This window comes from Oreochromis aureus, linkage group 7 (genome assembly GCF_013358895.1).
Source record: "Oreochromis aureus strain Israel breed Guangdong linkage group 7, ZZ_aureus, whole genome shotgun sequence".
NCBI lineage: Eukaryota > Metazoa > Chordata > Actinopteri > Cichliformes > Cichlidae > Oreochromis > Oreochromis aureus.
This window is the reverse complement of record NC_052948.1, coordinates 30,006,995-30,022,839: the sequence shown is the minus strand read 5'-3', so window position 1 is coordinate 30,022,839 and position 15,845 is coordinate 30,006,995. Positions and strand designations below refer to the sequence as shown.

Sequence of the window (15,845 nt, the reverse complement as noted above, 5' to 3'; positions counted from 1 at the left end):
AATATCTCTGAAATTACAAAATATCCTGTCTCAGAGTGACACTGAAAAATTAGTTCATGCATTTATTACTTCTAAGTTGGACTGCTGTAAATAATTATTATCAGAATGTCATAAAAACTCCCTGAAAAATCTTCAGTTAATCCAAAATACTGCGGCAAGAGTACTGACAGGGACTAGAAACAGAGAGCATATTTCTCCTATATTGGCTTCCCTTCTTTGGCTCCCTAAATCTAGAATTGAATTTAAATCCTGCTCCTCACATACAGTGACTTGAATAATCAGGCCCCATCTTATGTTAATGACCTTATAGTATCATTTCACCCCATTAAAGCACTTCGCTCTCGCACTGCAGGCTTACTTGTTGTTCCTTGAGCGAAATATATTTAAATGATGAATTTATGCAGGTTTCACCCCTCGCAGTGCCCTCTACCCAGATCACTGTGTTGGGAGTGCCTCCGTTTATTCCTAACATGGCCTTGGAGCAAGAACTGAAGCACTTTGGGAAATTTACAAGTGGTTTCCGGAATGTGAGTGTGGGCTGTAAGCACACCAAGTTGAAGCATGTTCAGTCCCTTCAGCGGCAAGTGTTCATGTTTTGAGGCTCCCCCACACAGACACTGGATGTCTCCTAAGCAATGGGAAGGACAGCTACAGGCAGAAGATGGAGAACCAGCTTCAGTAAAACAATGTTAGCGAAATCTGGAGAGGCCTTAGAACCATCTTGGGCCACAAAGATCAGAACTCTCTGCCCAGGGGTGATGTGAGGTGGGCAAATGAACTGAATAATTACTTTAACAGGTTTGACTGCAGTATCCAACATCAGCTGCAAACTCACCCACCCCCACTGGTGCTGTTCCACCCTGACACCTCAGTCACTTCACACCTCCTCTACTTACCCTGCTCACTACTCCCCACCACCAACAACGTGTCTGTGAAGGTTCTCAGTCATCCAGGTCATCGTAGTCAAAGGAGCTTGTAAAGAAAAGCGTCTGGACTTCTTTAAGTTGCTTGAAGACGTTTCACCTCTCATCCGAGAAGCTTCTTCAGTTCTAAGGTCAAATGGTGGGGAGTCCCAGATTTAAACCTAGTGGGAGTATCCCCCCAAAGAGGGACAAAAGGACTCTCTCTCTTCACTTGCATACCCACCACGGAGGCCGTGGAGACTGTCAGAAAACGACTACAAGAAGACAGCTCCTTGGAAGACAGGACCAACTTCACACCCGATCAGATCTGCACACTGTTAGACCTCTGCCTTACCACAACATACTTCAAATACAACGAGGGTTTCTACAGACAAAAACATGGCTGTGCCATGGGCTCCCCCGTGTCACCGATTGTAGCCAACCTTTACATGGAGGAAGTGGAAAGAAAGGCTCTTGGCTCTTTTAAAGGGAGAGTACCCAGCCACTGGTACAGATATGTAGACGACACCTGGGTCAAAATCAAAACACAAGAAGTGGAATCCTTCACTGCGCACATTAATGCTGTGGATAAAAACATCAAGTTCACCAGGGAAGACACAAAGGATAACTGTTTGCCTTTCCTGGACTGCGCTGTGCACATTGAAGAGAATGGCAACCTCAACATTGAAGTTTACCGGAAGCCCACACACACGGACCAATATCTCCTCTTTGACTCCCATCACCCTCTGGAACACAAACTTGGCGTAATTAGGACCCTACACCACCGGGCAGAACATGTTCCCTCTAAGCCTGAGGGAAAAAGAAGGAACACACACATGTAAAGGAAGCACTCAAAACATGTGGTTATCCTAATTGGGCGTTCATAAAGTCAGCAAAGAGGCACAGAAAAGAAGATCAGACACCAGCGAGGGAGGACAAGAAAGACAGACGCAACAACATTGTCATCCCCTATGTAGCCGGTGTATCAGAGAAACTCAGGAGAGTTTTCTCCAAGCATGACATCCCAGTATATTTCAGACGCAGCAACACACTCAGACAGAAACTGGTTCACCCGAAAGACAAAACTCCAAAACACAAACTTAACAATGTGGTGTATGCTGTACAGTGTAGCGAGGAATGCCCAGACCTCTACATTGGAGAGACCAAACAGCCACTTCACAAGCGTATGGCACAACATAGAAGAGCCACCTCCACAGGACAAGACTCAGCAGTCAATCTGCATCTTAAGGATAAAGGTCACTCTTTCAAGGATGCCAATGTTCACATTCTGGACAGAGAGGACAGATGGTTTGAAAGAGGAGTGAAAGAAGCCATCTATGTCCACTGTGAGCAGCCATCTTTGAACAGAGCCGGTGGTTTACGACACCAACTGTCTGCCATCTATAATCCAGTTTTGAGTTCCCTCCCCAGACGCCTTAACGCCCACTCACATCCTGGGCCATCTGACCTCAGGAATTCACATGACAAGGTGGGGCCAGGTTTCAAAGTGAGCTCACCCGAAACCCTGGCTGATTGGGACCCACACCCATTTTCACACCTTGGCTCAGGCGATTAGAGGATCATCAGGGGGTCCTTTTGTCCTTCTTTGGGGGGATACTCCCACTAGGTTTAAATCTGGGACTCTCCACCATTTGACCTTAGAACTGAAGAAGCTTCTCGGATGAGAGGTGAAACGTCTTCAAGCAACTTAAAGAAGTCCAGACGCTTTTCTTTACAAGCTCCTTTGACCACCACCAACAACAGCATCCAATACACATTCAACACAAGGCTCCAGCCTGTCTCTCTCAACCACCCAGGTTAGGAGAGAACTGAGTAGGATTAAAGCCAAGAAGGCAGTGGGTCCAGATGGCATCAGCTCAAGGGTTATCAGGTCCTGTGCAGACCAACTGTGTGGGGTGATGGAGCGCATCTTCAACCTGAACCTGAGGTTGGGGAGAGTCCCACAGCTCTGGAAAACCTCCTGTGTTGTACCAGTGCCAAAGACTCCACATCCCAAGGACCTCAACAGCTACAGTTGGAGCGACTGGTCCTGGCTCAGCTTCGGTGCCTGGTGAGCTCATCACTGGACCCACTTCAGTTTGCCTACCAGCCTGGCATTGGAGCGGATGATGCTGTCATTCACCTCCTGCATCGTTCCTCTCTCACCTGGAGACCTCTGGGAGCACTGTGAGAATCATGTTCTTTGATTTCTCTAGTGCAGGGGTCGGCAACCCTGGGCGACCCTGGCCCCTGGCGAACCCTGAGAGACCCGAGGAGGCGCCGCCGGTCCGAGTGTCAGGTGAACTGAACTTCAGGTAAGAAGTTATGACCTGCAGTCTATCTGAGTCAGATATAAACCAAGTTTAGGTGTAGTTTATTTTCGTTGTGCTGACTTTTTACCGTCAGTTACAATAACTCATACTGCGTGCTAGCTAGCATGACGGAGTTTACAGCTGGGTGGGTGCTATGATGTTACTGATAGTGAAGTTTATTTTATTCATAAGGTTAGTTAGTAGAGTTGCCAACCGTCCTGTAAAAAACGGAATCGTCCTGTATTGAGAGAAAATATTACGCGTTTTGTATTGAGCTGAAAAGGAATGCAGTTTGTCCCGGACTTCAGCTAGAATGAAAAAGACACAAAGCTGGAGTTATTCTGTCGTTACGCTGCACAGCTGCCTCTTCTTCTCTCATTCTCTCCCCTCCCTCTCCTGTTGCTACTTCAATCATGAAACTGATCAATGATCAGCTGATCGGCTTTTCTCTCTTGTTTGTTTATCGCCCACTTTGCACCAGAAAGAGGAAACCAGCGGGGGTGGCACTAAACAACAGCAGCACGTTTAAGCTTGATCAGCTGTTGTTTTAATATTTCTTTCTAGTATCAGCTGATGTTTGCTGGAGCCATAGCTGTAAAGCTGCTGGTCATGATATCAGTTTGGATATGTGGTGAGAGGGAAACATGAAGATGAAACCAGGAGATGTCCTTACTGAATCATCAGAGCTGAACAGGTGATGGAGAAACAGGTTTACCTTTTAGGTGACATGAATGAGTTGAAGGGAAGTTATGAACTGTTTCTGAGAGACAAATAACACCAGGATCCTTTTCTATGTAGCTGACAGCTGGTAACTGTGCAGGGGCGGGTCTAGAAAACTTTTGCCAGGGGGCCAGGTAGGGCATTAAAAGGGAGAGGGGGGCACAAAGAAATACTTTTCTTTCTTATTCTCATTTAAAATGTCTAGCTTTTAATAAAAAAATATCTGAATCTTACAACCAAAGTTTCTATCTCCCCAGCTGTGTTTCCAGGTTTCAGGTTGTTTTATATGTTTCCAGTTTCATGTTTAGCTGTCCCCAGTTTAGGATTTTGTTAGTTGTTTTGTAGTGTTTCCCTTTCACTGATGAAACCAAAAGGTACAGAAACCTCAAGGAAAACGGTGGAAATGTGCTTTACAGCTCCACCCTGTGGAAGAACACAGCTATTACAAACAATAAGAAAACACTTTTCAGTCTCCATGACTGAGTGTTATTGATTATCTTTATCGGTGCTCTGAAATGTTCCTGCAAAGAAATCAAGAAGGTGTACTTGAAGTAGTGAAAGTCCTCAGAGCAGTCGGATGTCTCCTGTGACTGACGCTACATCTACACTAATCCGGATAAATTTGAAAACAGCATTTTCGTCTAAGCGCTCCACGTCCACACTATTGTTTTCAATCGTTTTCATCCACACTGAAAACACTATGTTCCTGTACTGCACATGCGTGAAAAAAACGATTTGACCTGCGTCATTTCCGTCTGCCATTTCTGGCTCTTTGAAACGTTGTTGGAAAATGTAGTGGAAAAGTGCCGAGTTTTATCTGAGCCATCTGGAGCATGTAAAAACTGATATTAATCTTTAGGGCTGTCAAAATTGAGTTTGAGAGCACAAACACGGGAGGTTCAACGATCCAGGCCCGACTACTCCGTGCCGCAGCGTTAAATAGGCAAGAGGGACACCGCCTGATTAGCAACAGGTGTAGTAATCACCGCAGACCAGGGCCAAGGCTGAGAGCCCACAATGAGCTCCACCCAGGCAAGCAGGAGAGAAAACAAAACAAACCTGTGGCCAACATGAGCGACCGGGGAGGCACAGGGACTATGACACATTTCCCTCAAACTCTGAGCCTCATTAACAAACAAGTGGCTGAACCTCTGCTGCTCTCATTCTGTTTGACTCATTTTAATGTTCTCAGCATGAAAGTCACTGATGAGGAGGGAACACTTTTATTAAATGTGTCAACAAAAAGGATCCATCAATGTCTCCTCAGGCTCTGAAAAGACATTTTATTCGATTTTCTTCATTTTATGAGAACACAAAATTTTAACTTCACTTTTCATAAAAAGAGAGAAAAGAAAGAAAAATAATGAAATAAAAAAAAATAGTGGTCAAAATTACAACACATTTAACAACAAAGCACAAACTACAAATAATCACAAATATGAGTAAAAGCTTTCCCCAAACATATATTCACTTATTAGCACGTGTATGTCACTTAAATTTATACCAATTACATACCTTTAAAAATATACACAAAGGTAATTTTAAGGATGTATTTATAATTTCACACCAGGTCATTTTGTTGCTCTCACCACAGTTTCTGCATCTCTGAGAATTTAAACTTAAATGATTTTTAATTTTAAGTTTATGGGCTCAAAAGTTCCTGTCAGCTCCTGTGTGTGGATGAGAGGAAGAGAAGAAGGAGCCAAACGCAGGAGTCACGGTGAGAGTTGATGGAGTTTATTATAGTGAGTGGGATGAGCAGAACATAACGTGGCTGACTGAAACGACTGGCAAACTGGCTGACTGACTGAACTGAAATGAACACAGACAACAGGAGATAATGTCATCTCAAAATTAATACCAATGCTCCAAACTTTTTATGAGAACAAACCATCATGTCTGACAAAGACTCAGTTCATGGACGTGTTCACTAACAATGTGTTTTCAATGTCCTGCCAGAACCTGCTGATGTGTTTGAACCTTCAGCTGAACTCTGAAAATCACACTGAGGCTTATAACAGAAACTTAAATCTCTCTAAGTAAAGATATTAAAATTTTATTTTTATTTTATTAAATTTAAAAAAGAATTACTTTTAATTTTGTTAAAAATTTCAAAGTGAGTTTGAGGTTCTCAAAAATTAAGTTTGCATTCGTTCTGTCTTTTGCTGTGTTGCAGTTTTTAGAAAAATCATGAGTGAACGTGACCTCGGTCACAGAAAGCTAGTTACACTGGATCATCTCTGCACCAGTAAGACGAAAGACATAAAAAGATCCATCAAAGTCTCCTGAGGACGTGACAAGAGATTCATTTTTACTTAGTTCACACCTAGAATGTTTGTAGTTCAGTCTGACTTCACTTAATAACAATAACTTTGGTCAGTACATGAAACACCATCCATCCATCCATCCATTCGCTTCCGCTTATCCTTTTCAGGGTCGCGGGGGGTGCTGGAGCCTATCCCAGCTGTCATAGGGCGAGAGGCGGGGTACACCCTGGACAGGTCACCAGTCTGTCGCAGGGCCAACACACAGGGACAGACAACCATTCACACTCACATTCACTCGCACATTCACACCTAGTGGCAATTTGGATTATTCAATTAACCTATCCCCACAAGCTGCATGTCTTTGGACGGTGGGAGGAAGCCGGAGTACCCGGAGGGAACCCACACAAACACGGGGAGAACATGCAAACTCCACACAGAAGGACCCCGGCCTGATGGTGGAATTAAACTCAGGACCTTCTTGCTGTGCGGCAACAGTGCTAACCACCGTGCCACCGTGCTGCCAACACATGAAATACATGAAATACATGAAACACTTGTTCACATAATCTGTTTATTGAACAACATGAAAAATTTTAAAGCCTCTGAAAGAACAACATTTCTCATGGATTGGATTAGTCATTGATCACTGTTACAGAGTTTAGATTTGTAGTAAAAAGCTGCTGTAAAACATTGAAACAAAACATGTACATCAAGACAGAACATCAAGGTAAACTTCAAATCAGCTTTTTATGAGTGGATGTTCATCATACCTAAACACCTGTGACATTAGGAATACATCAGGCTACTGTGAATGTGGTCTAAAAGACCTTGCTTTAAGAGATGCCAGAAAAATTGATTATATATTGATTCTAACTATTACAGTATATTTTATATAATAACATATTGAACTCTCACAATAACAAAAAGCAGAATGAAATATTTAATATGTGAAGTTAATCATCTTTACATTTCAATCCCACCTGTCAGCCTTATAATGAAACATTCTGGTTGTCTGCCTGCTCACAGTCTCCTTCTTTTCTTACATCATTTCTTAAAATGTTTAACAGCTTCTGGTATTTTAACAAACATGTAGTGCAGTAGTGATCTGGTTCCTTCACCCTCTCTGCTTTTTATCTCCTCCAGTTTCTGGGCCTTCACTTTGTCTCCTCTCTCCTTCATCTTCTCTATCAGGAAGTCCAAGTGGACAATAGTAGAAGCTGAATCAGCTTTCAGAGCGATCTGCTCCAGTCTGACAACATGTTTGTAGGACTCATCCAGGAACAGTGACTTCTCTGCTGTCAGCTGTTTCATTCCCCATTCAAGATTTTGCAGCAGACTCAGCTTGTTCATACTTTCTGATTTATTCTTCTCATACTTCACTTTCATTTCTTTCTCAGTTTTCTGAACTCTCTGTGTCTTGGTCACATATCTCCACTTTTCCTTCACATGATGTGATGCAGGACACTTGTTGGTACAAACAGTGCAGCGGCCCCAACTCATAACCTCACAGTGTTCAGGTTTCCAGGCCATTGTGCATCCAGGATAGTGACAGTTCTCCTCACAGACTGTACAGCAGACAGCTCCTTGATAAAAAAACAACCACCACATCCCTCCATCAATGGGTTGTTTATCTTTGTAGACCTCATCAATTTCTACAGTGAAATTCTCATTCCTCTTCATCTCTTCTTCATGTTTCTGCAGAGCTTCTCGAATCTGTCTGATTTCTGTCTGTTTCAGTTCAGCCAGTTCGATTCTCTCTTTCAGGTTTTGGATGCAGGCTGTCAGTCTCATTCGTTCCTTCATGACTTCAGCTGTTTCCCTTGTGTTTTGAGGTTGAGTTCTTTCTATGAAGGCTTTGAATTGCCTCATTCCCTTCTCTGTTACTTGCCATGCAAACTTCAAACCAAGCTCTTCTTCCTCTGTTCTCTCTTCATTCTGTCTGTTATTAAACAGGAAGTGAGCAGGCTGGTTTCTGTCATTTTTGGCACATTTAATTTTTGCAGTTTCAAGAGCGTGAAGAACATTTCTAGGTGTCACACCATCTGAGTGTGTGATGAGAGATACAATGTTTTTCTCAACGTTTTTTCCAAACAGTGACATCATTGCATCAAAGATGTACCTCAGCCGGTCACTCAGTCGATTATCACTCGCCTTCATCACCAGACCAATTGCATGAACTTCATGAACTCCATCCTCTGATCCAAACAACTGAAATAATCTTCGAATGACGATCTCATCTCGTTCAGTCCCTCTTGTGTCTCCAAATCCAGGAGTATCGATGATGGTCAGAGAGTAGGGCAGAATTTTATCTTCAAAACCAAAGATCTCGTACACGATCACATCTGGTGTCTGACTTTCTGTCTGATTTTCATTCCTCTCCTCCTCTAATATCTGAAACCAGACTTCATCCTCCCACGTTGCTCCTATGATGTAGTTAAACAGAGCGTTGATCAGAGTCGATTTTCCTGCTCCTGTTTCACCAACAAGTAAGATGGTTTTATTTTTCTTGTGCAGACTTTTTTCTCCAACGGTCATTCTGGTCAGAGTTCCAAACTCCTCTTTCTTTGGTTTCAGCTGGTAGACAGCAGGACATCCTGAATGGACCAGATTACTTTTCAATGATTTCCTGTATTTATATAAGATTTTGGGGTTCCTAAAGGGCAAACAGAAAGATTTAGTTAGTACATCTTTATGGGACATTTACACTTTCAGTACACATTATTATCACCTCAGTAACCTTTCTGTTTAAAATGAAAACAGCACAGATAAAACAAATAATTGAAATAATGTCCCTCTGCATGTGGAGAAGTGATTACTACCTTTCTTACAAATAATAATAATAATAATAATAATACATTTTATTTATAGGCGCCTTTCAGACCCTCAAGGTCACCTTACAGTAGCAGGTAAACAATACCGTAAAAAACATTTAAAAAAAAAAAAAAAAAAAAAAAATGTATATATAGCAAACATGGTAGATAAAATTTAGACATAAACAGTCATAAAAGTATAAAAGCAAATATAAAAACTGAGCAAGGTAAAAATGGCCTAAGACAGATCAGGTGTATGCAATTCGAAACAGATGGGTTTTGAGTAGTGATTTAAAAGAGGTGAGACAGTGTGTGGTCCGTAGAGCCAGTGGAAGTGCATTCCAAAGTCTCGGGGCAGAACAACTAAAGGCTCTGAGTCCCGTGGTAGTCAGGCGAGCAGGTGGAACAGACAGAAGGGAAGCTGAAGAAGAGCGGAGTGTACGAAGGGGTGAGTATGTATGTAGAAGATCGGATAGATATGGAGGAGCGAGGTTATGAAGCGCTTTGAAAGTGAGAAGCAGGATCTTGAAATTGACACGGAGGTGAATTGGGAGCCAATGGAGCTGTTTAAGAACAGGTGTTATATGTTCAGTGGATCTAGTTCTGGAAATAATACGAGCAGCTGTATTTTGAACCAACTGCAGTTTATGGAGGGATTTATGAGGTAGACCATAAAGAAGAGAGTTACAGTAATCCAGACGAGATGTGACAAGAGCATTGACAAGTATGGCAGTACTGTGTGGTGTGAGTGAGGGACGAAGACGGTTAATATTACGGAGATGAAAGTAGGAAGACCGAGTGATATTATTTATATGTGCTGTGAAGGACAGAGTGCTATCGAGAATGACACCAAGACTCTTAACCTGAAGGGAGGGTGTGACAACAGAGTTATCAATGGATAACGAAAGACTGGTTGGAACTGTAGTCAGTTTTGATCTGGTGCCTATTAAAATGAATTCTGTTTTATTGCCATTAAGTTTAAGAAAGTTGTGCGTAAACCAGACCTTGATTTCACTTAAACAGTCAGAAATGGATGTGGGTGGGAGAGTAGCTGTGGGTTTGGAGGATAGGTAGAGCTGGGTGTCATCTGCGTAGCAGTGAAATTGGATGTTATGCTTCCTAAATATATTACCTAGGGGTAGGAGATAGATGATAAAAGTAAAGGACCCAGGACAGAGCCTTGGGGTACACGGAATTAACTGAAGTAGATACTGATCTGTGAGGGAGTAATTGAACAAACTGTGAGCGGCCAGAGAGATAGGAAGTAAACCAGGCGAGTGCTGTACCATTGATGCCAATAGATGCTAATCTGTGAAGGAGGATGCGGTGGGAAATAGTATCGAAAGCTGCTGTAAGGTCAAGGAGAATGAGGATGGATATAAGTCCAGAATCAGCTGCAAGCAGAAGATCATTGGTGATTTTACTAGGGCTGTTTCTGTACTGTGACATGAACGGAAGCCGGACTGAAACTGTTCGTACAAGTTATTTCCAATGAGATGATGATGAACCTGTGCAGCCACTATCTTTTCAAGAATTTTTGCTAGAAAAGGAGATTTGAAATTGGCCTGAAATTATTTAGATTGGAGGATCTGAACCATTCTTTTTCAGTATTGGAGTTATTATTGCAGTTTTAAGAGAAGAAGGAACAGAACCAGATATAAGAGAGGAGTGTACGATATTAGCAATCAGTGGGGCAAGAGACGGGAATGAGAGTTTAACAAGATTTGTCGGCAGTGGATCAAGTTTACATGATGATGACTTTAAGTTAGTAATTATGGAAGATAGCTGAGTTATTGTGGGAAGTTCAAAATTGGATAGAGAGGATGACAGTTGAGAAGGACAAAAAACGCAGATAGAACAATTGACCATTTCACAGGACGAGGGCAATTGTTGATGAAGATTCTCAATCTTGGTGTAAAAAAAGTCCATAAATTTGTTGCAAACTGCGGCAGAGTGTGTATGTATGGCAAAGGTATCTGGGGGTTTAACAATATTATGCAATGTAGAAAACAAAGTGCGAGTGTTTCCTTCAGCAGATTCAATAACAGAGGTGTAGTAAGCAGATTTAGCATGATGAATAGCTTCTTTATAGTGTTGAATATGGCTGAGATACATGTCCTTGTGAATAGTAAGTCCTGTTTTCCTGGAGAGACGTTCTAGGCGGCGTCCAGTAGCTTTAAGTTGGCGAAGTTCAGATGAATACCATGGCGCAGAGCGAGAGAAAGAAACAGTTCGAGTTTTTTGGGGAGCCAAGGTATCTAAGAGGTTGATAAGTTCATTGTTATAGTGAGATACCAGGTCGTCTATGGAAGCTGAGGCATCAATGGTAGGTAAATTATTAATGCCATGGGAAAGAGCTGATAGATCAATGCCCCTAATATTTCTAAAAGTAATTGAGCGGTTTTGTTTATTTTTGTAAAGTGGGAGACCAACATTGAATAAAACTAATTTATGATCTGAAAAAGGCATGTCCAATACAGCACAGTTCTTCGGGGTGACACCGATACAGCAAACAAGATCCAAAATATGTCCTTTGGAGTGTGTGGGAACGTCCATATATTGGTGTAAGCCAAAATTGTCCAGACAAGATATAAAATCTCTTGTGGCTGAATTTGATGTGTTGTCCATGTGGATGTTAAAATCGCCCAGCAGTAGTATATTTGGAGATAAGAGTAGGGTTTCAGCGAGAAAGTTAGAAAAATCAGTTAAAAAGTCAGAGTTGATTTTAGGTGGACGGTAAACAGCAACTAATACTGTGGGGGTTGGTCCATTAATTTGAATCAACATGGATTCAAACTAATTGATTCAAACAAAGATCATACAGTAATGTATTTTCAGATTTTCAGTCCTAAAAATTCCGTTTACAGATGTTAGACCATCAAATTATCAAAACAGTACAAAACTGACAGAGAAATATGGACACCAGGGTCCTATTACAGGAAGCGTGTTAAACAAACTATAGGTTAAAACTAAACTCTGAGATCAGCTACTCTGAGTTTCCTGTTCCAGAAAAGCTGATCAGAGTAAGGGTGCATTCAAATAGTCTATTTTTCCAAAGCAAGATTCCTAACTGAGAAAAGTGATATGGATGTATTTGTATAGTTTCCATAATAAGAGTTGTTCAAATTCTCATTTTGGAAATATGACCTATATTTATATTGTGGAGCAACAGCACAGGTAGAACTGTTGAATTCAAGGCAGGCGAGCCCCAGTTATTTTAGGGGGTGGACTTCCACCCACTACACAGATGCAATCTGGGAGGTGAACCAAGTGCAGTGTGTCTTCATTGCTCCTGAACTTTGCCTGTATTTGATGTTAGTACTTGGCAAAAACTGCCATTGGCTGTCACACAGAGATGAGGTTTCATCTGTATGCCAAGGTGTAATGGTTTTTGACTTTGTTTGTAACACTAATGAAAAGCTGCTTCTTGACCCGCAGCAGCTCCAGGCAGAGGATGTCAGGCTCTGCAGGAAGGTCATGCAGATTAATTTTGTTTTTTATTATGAATATTTTCTGTAAATATTTGCACAATTTAAAATATGGGTTTGATTTTTTAACAGTTTCAAATTGAAGACACCATGTGTTCATTGCTGTGTTACAATAATCCCATAGTCTCGCATTCTTTGCATAACATAGATCTGGCTATAGGTTTCTAGCTTACTTACACAGGTGACAGGTGTGCTAGTTTGAAAGCAGGTGAAAAAAATCTCTACCCTAAGGTTTCTCATCGGCATTATGCAGCTAGGCTTTGTTCAGACATGCAGTTTGTTACTGAGCTCGTCAATACAAAGAATATTAACTATGATTCAAGCTTTCCTAACTGTATTCCATGCCCAAGGCTTGCTGTTTTTAAGCCATTGGCATATTTATTAGGAAACATTTTACTTAACTAGTACAGGAGCTAACATTTATGTCATGGCATTGGCTGATTAGTGACTGCTTCACTACAATATAAACTAATTGTGTCCGAAGTCTGTGGACTCCATGTTTATGTTTAAGTTTATTGTTATTATGTGGTTTTGTTATTTTGGGTTGTTTTTTATGATTATCCCTAGTGTTTTGTGCCCTTTGTACTTCCTATGTTCTGTCTCCCCAGTCTGTGTTAAGTTTGCGTGTGTAGAGTTCAGTCCGTGTTGTACCTCTGAGTTCTGTCCACGGATTTCCTGTTTTATTTTGAAGGTCCATGTCTTATGTGAGTGTTTCTAGTTTTGCTTCCCCTTGTCTCGTTATTTCCAATTAATCCCAGCCGTGTCTCCCTCCTGTCTTCCCTGATTGCCCTGTGTGTATTTAAGCCCTGTGTTTTCTGGTGTGCGTTGCTGGTTTGTCTGTGTTCATTCCCAGCATCATCCTGCATCATTTTCTGTGTCTCCCTGCATCTCTGTTTCAGATTTGTTTTGCTTAGTTTTCCCAGTTTAGGTTTCTCTGTTCTGTTTTTGCCACCCTCGCCTTTGTTGTATGTTCACTCACCATAAATAAAGCTCCCTCACCTCAGTAGTACTGCATCTTGGGTCCTTTAATAATTGGTTTGCCCAGCTAACCGTGACAAATTGTTGCACAGTAACTTTAGGATATCAGCACAAAGACAGTAAAACATGCAATAATATCTACAAATGCATTTACAAAACTGTCACGTCAACACTTAAAACATTCAAATTATTTTAAGTGCTTACTGACGTACTACAACCACTATTTAAATTGTGTCTATTTAAATTGTCTCACCAGTACACACAGACTTATTCACTCCAAATTAGTTTTAGTGAGAGTGGATTCATACTGGGCCAGATCTGGATTCTTCCTGGTTGTCTGATTATCCATGTACATAAATAATGATGCAAGTTTTGAACACTTTGTCACTTGAAGCTGTAGAGAACCCTTCTGCCCCACATCTATGGGGCTGATTACCATTTATAATGCCCACTCAGTGGATTAATAACCTTGAAAGGCTAGAGTAGGATGACATATTAAAACATAAAACTAGCATTTTGGGGCACAAATTAACTGTACCTATGGTACTATGGTATGGTACCTATGGTACCTATGGTACAGTTAATTTGCTCATAGGGGGTCATGTGATTGTTGGGTTTTTCTCTGTATCTATTATTGTATGATCTACTCTACAATATAAAGCGCCTTGACGCCACTGTTGTTGTGATTTGGTGCTATATAAATAAAATTGAATTGAACTGAATACTTACATGATGTGATGACTGAGCTCCAAGCAGTGAGGTGTCTTTGCAGTCTGGTCTCTGGAATAACAGAAAAACAGAGAGATTTTAATGGAAGATTCTGCTTCTGGGCACCAGTTTAGCTCACTGGTTGAGCAGCTGCCCATATACCCTATGGCTAAAATGCAGCAGCACAAGTTTGAGTCTGACCTGTGTCTTCCTCTGCACTCTGTCCACGTCTTTCCTGTCTACTCTTCACTGACAAACTGTCGGTAAAATCATTAAGCCATAGAATAACACACTCACATTTGCTTCTAACCATCACAAAGAGATGCTTGTCCCTTACTAAATCTTGCTGTTCACACTGATTTAGTAACAGATTAAGACGATAAATAAAATCAGGTTATCCATTTCCAGTGAAACAGTTTTGTTTCTTTCAGCACTAAATTCTTCTTGATCTCTGGATTGCAACAGTTGAAGTGATCTTACCCGCGTTGTCTAAGGATGCTCTGTGATGCTGAGGAGAGTGAAAGAGCAGGGAGGAGGGGAGAAAGAGTTTTATACACTCAGAGGAAGGGCCATAGGACCATGTGATTTCTTTGAAACCACAGACTTGGTAGGAACACTGAGCAGCTCTACTCCCCTCCCTTGTGTTTAACAGAAACAGGAGCTGGCATCACTGTGTGTGCAAATGTGACGTGTGTCAGGGCTGATGTTCCTCTGGGAGTTTTCCTCACATCTTGTTTCAGCCTCTGACTTTTTATCTTGGACCCTTTTACCTCGGTTAAAGCCTCTACATTACAAATTGATCAGCTAACAGCTGGAAAATATACTTCACCTTTACTGTGAACAGCTGTGAACAGAATGAATTACAAATGTTCAGTCTTAACTGGGGAATTTTTGTGTATTATTTGGTGATGAAGGTCATCCATATGAAGCAGTGCCTCTTTTGTTTCTTCAAAATGAACAAGAAAAGAAAAGGCCTCATTTGCAAGTATACATGCACATAGCATTGGGTTTATTGAAGAGGTTAGGAAATGGTTTTGAGATCCCAGGTGCACCCATGAGTTGAGGTGGCTGTGAATTATTTTAATTTGCCACGGTTAAATTTGCTTGTCTTTGTCCTTTTCACACAACACCCTTGGAAATTATTCTTCTGCTTCCAAACAATCTGGGAATGGTGTGGAGAACATTCCAGCAGATGATGTTAAACCAAGGGATAGTATCGGTAATGCTGCTGCAGAAATTCAAGTAGGCAGTAGGGCCACAATTTCATCTATCTCATCAGCACACGTGAAGGCAGACACTGGCAATTTCGGAAATACGAGTACGAAAAGAAGGAAATAATAATAATAATAATGAAAATGCCATTTGTATGTTCAGTGTTTGATACTTCTTACCATAATATGTTGCTATAGAGATTTAAACCTGCTGTACTCATCAAAGGTACTCCCCTGCAGCGGTTTTTATCATGTCTATCTAATAGACTCCAATTTGTTCATGTAAATGGAGAGTCCTCTTCACACACTAAGGTTAATTATGGAGTTCGACAGGGTTCAGTGCTAGGACCAGTTCTGTTTACATTATACATGCTTCCCTTAGGGCAGTGTCATCAGAAGGCATAGCATACATTTTAACTGCTATACAGATGCTATCCAACACCATCTAT

At 41.4% G+C, this 15,845-nt stretch overlaps 1 protein-coding gene and 1 long non-coding RNA gene across 2 annotated transcripts; both read right to left on the bottom strand.

Moving 5' to 3' along the window:
* Positions 1-7,128: 7,128 nt before the first annotated feature.
* Positions 7,129-8,809, bottom strand: LOC120440892 (septin-5-like). The gene has a single exon (XM_039614375.1). It carries the CDS (start codon positions 8,734-8,736, stop codon positions 7,246-7,248), a length of 1,491 nt encoding a protein of 496 aa, XP_039470309.1. The 5' UTR covers positions 8,737-8,809; the 3' UTR covers positions 7,129-7,245.
* Positions 8,810-8,829: 20 nt separating this feature from the next.
* On the bottom strand, positions 8,830-14,698 carry LOC120440891. Its single transcript, XR_005613600.1, has 3 exons — positions 14,666-14,698; positions 14,207-14,257; positions 8,830-8,854 (listed from the first exon to the last, which is right to left on the bottom strand). It is a non-coding gene; the product is annotated as an uncharacterized LOC120440891 (long non-coding RNA).
* Positions 14,699-15,845: the final 1,147 nt, after the last annotated feature.

Bases quoted from the DNA above. Each gene is read 5' to 3' on its own strand.
- LOC120440892 (XM_039614375.1), bottom strand. From the start codon at position 8,736: ATGACCGTTGGAGAAAAAAGTCTGCACAAGAAAAATAAAACCATCTTA.